We start from the raw sequence: 6,340 nt of genomic DNA, 5'->3' as shown, positions 1-6,340 counted from the left end.
AGAAGAGAAAAAAAATAAAAGTCGAAAATATATGGTATAAATTAGACCGACAATGAGGAAGTGGCGTTAACACCCACTTGAATTTATATATTTCTAGATGAGAAGATGAGCAACATCAAACACGAGACAATATTTTGTAACAGTGTTCTAGCACACTTTTACAGATAGAAAATGAATAAATAATTGACGTACGACGGTGTAAATATCAAATGACGTGTGCTAAGAGCAGGTTGCATCAGTTTAATGATATCTAAAATGGATCCTTTGAACTAGAATCGTTTACTCTCGATTGTAATCCACCGTCCCCAAGAAACGAATGAAAACTACATAGTCGAAGATGAGTTTTGGAATTGACCCCCAACGATGACATGGACAAGGAGCCACGGAAGCCCCCCTTTGTCGGACAAGACATGACAAAACAAAAGGGTGGCATCACCATTGGAGAAAAATGTTGATACAAATGCGTGCAAGTACTTTTGTAAAAGCTTGACGGCTATCTTATTCTTCTTCAAGAAAAATTTTGTTTCAGAAGTTCACAACACCACCAACAAATACTTAAACGATTTGTTAATTTTGAAAACACCACACCGTCCAGATCTTCCGCCACAGCTAAAAGCAAACACCACCCAATCTAGATCTTCCGCCACAACAACTAAAAGCGTTTTTAAAAATCCATTGGAAAATTCAAGCAAAATGTGACTAATTTTAGTTTTAGTTTGTAACGTAACTTTTACTTTTAGGTAAGCTACTTTTTAATTTTACATAGTCTTTTTTTTCTTTTACTTTTGTTGATGTACTTTTTATTTGCTTTATTACTTAATTCTTTATTTTGTTTTAAATATATATATATATATATTTTAATATTCTATGAAAATAAATAAAAAAATAAAAAGATATATATGATGTGGAATGGTGTGTTTATTCTAAGATTTGTGGAAATATAATGAAGCCGGAGCTTACTTTTTGAATACCAATCAAATCAGGTACATCATCATGGCCTAATTAAAAAAGTACATGAAAGGACATCCGAATGGTCTTAGATGGGATTAATATATCTAAGTGTGAAATGGAATATATCATAAACTTGCTTCAAGTTCCTCGATAACTTTCCAAATGAAATTTTAAAATACAAAATCGAGGTTCTATAAATTATAGACAGGCAAGTTTATGCTGTTTATAAAACTGGAATCATGCATAGATATTAATCTTATGCATGTTATCAATAAGATTTATACTCCTAGTTGATACAAGATAACCATGAACAAAAAACATCCCCATGTTCGTTAAAACTAAAAGCATCATAAATAATGACATGGTTCCTCATGAAAAACAATGCATAGCTTACAAACTAACTTGAAATAAGCTGACATGGTTCTTCTTCATAGTCAACACAAAGCATGCAATCAAGGCTCAAAAGTCATAGTCTCTGCCTCACGTCTTACCGAGTCAAACAGGATTGAAGACAAGTATCGCTCCCCAAAACTTGGAAAGATAGCCTGTGTATTTAGTTGTACGTTAAATCTCATCACCAAATAACCACATGGAAATGTCAAACAAGTTGTACTGTGTTTGACACTGTTGGACTCAGACTGATGTCAATGACAGAAAAGTTATTGACTTTTTCTTTTTTTATTTAATAGAGTCAATGGAGACAGGACTTAATGCAAAGTCCCAACTTTTTACAAATTTACCCTTGTTTATTTTTCCTTCCATCTCGCCCAGCTTGTCATCATTTTCGCAAATATTAAAAAAATAATAATAAATAAATAAATAAAGTGAAGAAACTTACAACAATCAGCTTTCCAGCACTTTCTGGTCTCTTGGCAATCTTGATTGCAGCTGCAGCTGCAGCACCAGATGATATTCCCACCTGCAACACATGTGATGTGGCTGACATCAGAATCTCAACTACCATTGCTGATGCCACTGACTAAAAATTACAAGAATACCCTTCAAAATAATCATCTATGTTGTTACTCATACATAAACTGAATAGACTTGTACAATTTATCTCTTGTAAAACTTGTTTTTTATGACTACATTTTTTTGGAGATGCATAGGATGAGTAACTATAACTTACAAGTAATCCTTCTTTAAGAGCAAGAAGCTTTGCAGTTTCAATGGCTTCATCACTTGAGACCTAAATAAAGATCCATGTAAACATCACTTTAATTCAATACAACTACATGAAGCAATTTTTACAAAAAAGATTGTGAAAGAAAAGGGAGGTGGTTTTTACTTGAACAACTTCATCAATAAGATCAACTTCTAAAACACCAGGAATAAAACCAGCACCAATCCCTTGGATCTTATGTGGACCTTACCCATGATAAAATGAGATCAGTAATCAAAGGAAAAAACTAAATGAATGCAAATTTGTAAAAAGTTATTAAAGACTTCATGGAAAAAGCCACTTTTTCTTGACTTTCTGTAAATGTTTCAATTATAGAACAAAAGAAATAAAGCATCAAAGTAGCTTACCAGGCTTTCCTCCAGACAAAATAGGACTTTCGGTGGGCTCAACTCCATAAAGCTGATGCCAAAAATGGAATTAATCAAATTATAGAAGTGCTAATGTTGAACTTATCAAATTAGTTCTAAAGAAGTAAAAAACAAACCTTTATGTTAGGGTTTTGCTCTTTAAGATATTTCCCTGTACCAGTTATGGTACCCCCAGTGCCAATACCAGAAACAAAAGCATCAATTTTACCATCTGAACCTTTCCAAATTTCGGGTCCAGTTGTTTCATAATGGATCTACAACATACAATAAGCAATTAGAGTTTTGAAATAGATAGAAAAAACAAAACTAGTTAAAGAATGCCACCTTTGGATTTGCAGGATTCTCAAACTGCTGAAGAATGTAAGCATTTGGTGTTTTAGCCAATATCTCCTCAGCCTTCTGCATAGCACCTTTCATTCCTTTAGCAGGATCTGTAAGAACCAACTCAGCACCAAAAGCACGGAGGATAATTCGTCTTTCCATACTCATGGATGCAGGCATGGTGATGATCAGCTTGTAACCCTTTGCTGCAGCCATGAAAGCTAGTCCAATGCCAGTGTTACCACTTGTTGGTTCAATAAGAACACTCTTTAGAAACAATACAAAAACTACATGTCAGATATATCATCAAATTTGAAAAAACACAATCCTCTTCTAGAATATATCAAGTATGTTAGCAAACCTGTCCAGGGGTAATGAGCCCCTTTGCCTCAGCATCTGAGATCATGCTGTAACCAATCCTGCACTCCACAAGTGAACACAACAAGAACAAAATCAGATCCATACACAAGTAATCATAAATCATAATACAACTCTAAATCATATCATATCACCCCTCAGATTCAATAGGTTAGTTCATTACTGTTTGTAGTGTTGATTCATTTGAACCTCATAAGTTATAGTATGGATAACCAATTGAAAAAGTAATCAACTGCTAGAAACCGGTAGGTTTGAAAATGGAAGTTTTCTACTGTAATGAAATAAGTACCTGTCTTTAACACTAGAGCAGGGTTCCATCATCTCCAATTTGGCTGCAATACGTCCAACACAACCTTCCACAACATTGTTGAGATAAACCAAAGGTGTGTTTCCGATCAACTGCAGGCATAAACAAAGATCCGTTCGTTAATTAATACCTTGGGAAAAATAGCTGACATACGATCAACAAACTTACTTCGGTAATATCCTTAGCAATCGCAGTCTTCCCTTCGGCCATAGTTTCTGATAAATGAAAGGAAATCAAAAATAATCAGATACTTTGAAGTTATTGAGCTATAAACTCAAAAAGCAAAACGTAATCGAGATTTTTCAGTCTGTGTGCTGGCCTGCATATAATAAACAAGATGCGACATTAAAAAATTAAATTATTAACAATTGCAGATATTGGGACAACAGATATCATACAAAATTGGCCACGGGTTTCTCGAAGTTCGCATTATTTTATCATTTTTCAGCGATAATGATCTTTAATTATTATAATCTATTAGCGAATGGAATATCGATTAGCGAAAGTGCCGATGAAAAGATACCTGAGTCCAGAATTAAACAAGAACACGCTTCGTCGATGAGCCCCTTGTAAAGTTGTATATATAAACAAATATAAGGATTAAGGAAATCGTATCGGTGATGTTGAGGGGATAAACGTTGGATGAAGTCAAACGCGTTACAACCAGATGACTTGAGAGAACAGTCTCGAAGTCTAGATGGAGGAGTAAATTACAGAAACAGTCCCGCAACAATTGAACATAGTAAGTTCAATCCTTTTGTCAAAAATAGATTTCAAGAAACCACCTATTTGTGCATCTGGACTTGAATCCAAGAAACGTACATTATATACACATAAGCATAAGAACCCAAATACAAAACAGCTACACGAAAGACAAGGATAAGATATAAGATTCATATAATATATGGGTTAATTAAAAAAAAATATATAAATATTGAATTATTTTAAAACTTTGGATTTATAAAAAAAAATAAGAAAAATAAAGAATTATTAAAATTGATTTTTTTTATCTTTTAAATTTAAACAAATAAACAAAATAAATTAATAAGCTTTAACTTGGTAATTTTGAAATAAAAAAGTAAGTCCATTAATGAAATTGATATTTATTTATTACTATATTTATTGTAATTATTACATTAAAGGATTATATGAAATTTATTAAAATAGAAAAACTCATGAAATGACATGTGGAAAATAAATTAATTCAAAATAATCACAAAATGACATTTGGTAAATTGAATAAGAGTGTGACATGTGATAAAAAAAACATTCATTTATTTGAGTAGATTTGGATGAAGGCGTAAATGATATAAAAAGTTCGAAATATATTTTATAAATTATTGTAATAACTATTGCATATTGACTAAGGTGCTGTTTGTTTTTTGGAAAAAAAAAAAAAAAAAAAAAAAAAAAAAAAAAAAAACTCTTCAGACCTCTTATTGTTGCGCGGCGCAGCACACGCGCAGCACTTTTCATTTCGCAGCTATTTGTTTTTTAGAAGTCTTCAGAGTCAAAAACTTTTACGCGTGCTCTGTTTGGCGCAGCACTTGTACTGCCTCTTCTAACATCTTTCGGTCTCTTCTTCTTCTTCTTTTTTCTAGCTGAATTTTTTATTATATGTTGTTGAAATTTTATTTCACTTTTTTTTTGTTTATTCTTGTTGATTTTTTTTTCCTTTTTTTATATTGAATAATGATAATTTTTGGTGAAATATCATTATTTTTTTACTAAATATCTTTATTTTTTTGTTGAAACATCATTATTTTTTATTGAATTATCATTAATTTTTGCCGAAACGTTATAAATTATTAAATTTTTCATATTAAAAAACTATTTTTGATTTATAAAATTAGTTTATTTTAATTTTTTAATATCTGCAGCAGTATGCATATGTTAAAAAAAACAAACACAGTTTTTATTACAGTCTGCATCCGTTTGGTCCACATCTTCTACTGCAGAGGGTTGCAGAGGTGGTCCGCAGACTTCATGAATTTTTGCTTCAGAAAATCAAACAACACCTAAGTCACAGTTTGATAAGTTTCTTTAAAACGTTCTACCTAGGTTCATAGCAAAACAAAGAAAATTCTTGAACAATTTGATAAAGGTAAAAAGTTGCAAAGGTAGACCCTCAACTATTTATTGAAATAAATTTAAGGCCATTTGATAGTTGTTGTCTGAAAAGGTTTACTGATCGAGAAAAAAACTATATTGTTTGATTGTACATTTTAGTGATCGTGTTGAATGATGAAAAATGACCATATTACACTTTTGTTCTATACTGTGATTGATGAAATTGCTGAATAATTATAAAACATACAAAATTAAAATTACATAAAATATATGTTAAAATCAAAGTTTTTGATTGAAACTTTAAATATGAAATGATCCTCCTAAATCCTATGCTCGAAAATTAGAAAAAATAAAATAAAATGACCCCTCCCCCCTCTCTCTTTTATCGAACCTGAGAACATGAAAATATAATATATCTTCCCATTCCTCTCATTTTCTTTTCTAGATCTCCTTATTTTTCATCCGCTTCTTTCATTTGCTTTATTAAACACGGAACCCTGTGTAAATGAACAATGATAAGAAAGTCACTAGTTCAATCCCGGATTTCCAACAACCCATACTAATAGGCCGCATTTGATTAAAGAAATGGTACCCACCAACTACTCATATCTTATAGGTGCATGATTTTGAGTCTCATCAAAGTCCATTTAAAGAATATAATTGACCACCTATTTAACCTAGGAAAAAAGTATTCAACAAGAAGCTTTATCGAAAATAAACATTTGTCGGAGGGTCGCAATAGAATATTGTTACACACGAGAA

At 31.8% G+C, this 6,340-nt stretch overlaps 1 protein-coding gene across 2 annotated transcripts; it reads right to left on the bottom strand.

The window, feature by feature from the left end:
* Positions 1-1,258: 1,258 nt before the first annotated feature.
* LOC145047671 (cysteine synthase) lies at positions 1,259-4,184 on the bottom strand. 2 transcript variants are annotated; one of them, XM_078996010.1, is made up of 11 exons: positions 4,032-4,184; positions 3,677-3,723; positions 3,491-3,600; positions 3,185-3,242; positions 2,827-3,090; positions 2,619-2,756; positions 2,482-2,533; positions 2,240-2,319; positions 2,081-2,140; positions 1,790-1,870; positions 1,259-1,496 (listed from the first exon to the last, which is right to left on the bottom strand). In XM_078996010.1, exons 2-11 carry the CDS (start codon positions 3,716-3,718, stop codon positions 1,404-1,406), a joined length of 978 nt encoding a protein of 325 aa, XP_078852136.1. In that variant the 5' UTR covers positions 3,719-3,723; positions 4,032-4,184; the 3' UTR covers positions 1,259-1,403. The 2 variants fall into 2 exon arrangements, with proteins under 2 accessions (XP_078852136.1, XP_078852135.1); XM_078996009.1 differs by having other exon boundaries at positions 3,677-3,827; positions 4,032-4,167.
* Between the last annotated feature and the right edge of the window lie 2,156 nt (positions 4,185-6,340).

Source organism: Lactuca saligna, chromosome 5, assembly GCF_052625555.1.
Source record: "Lactuca saligna cultivar CGN05327 chromosome 5, ASM5262555v1, whole genome shotgun sequence".
Lineage (NCBI taxonomy): Eukaryota > Viridiplantae > Streptophyta > Magnoliopsida > Asterales > Asteraceae > Lactuca > Lactuca saligna.
This window is presented reverse-complemented; position numbering and strand designations above follow the sequence as displayed.

Coding starts and splice junctions, on each gene's coding strand:
- LOC145047671 (XM_078996010.1), bottom strand. CDS start 3,718: ATGGCCGAAGGGAAGACTGCGATTGCTAAGGATATTACCGAA. Junction 3,243..3,490: donor TGCTCTAGTGTTAAAGACAG/GTACTTATTTCA, acceptor TGTGGAGTGCAG/GATTGGTTACAGCATGATCT. Junction 2,141..2,239: donor TTATTGATGAAGTTGTTCAA/GTAAAAACCACC, acceptor ATCTTTATTTAG/GTCTCAAGTGATGAAGCCAT.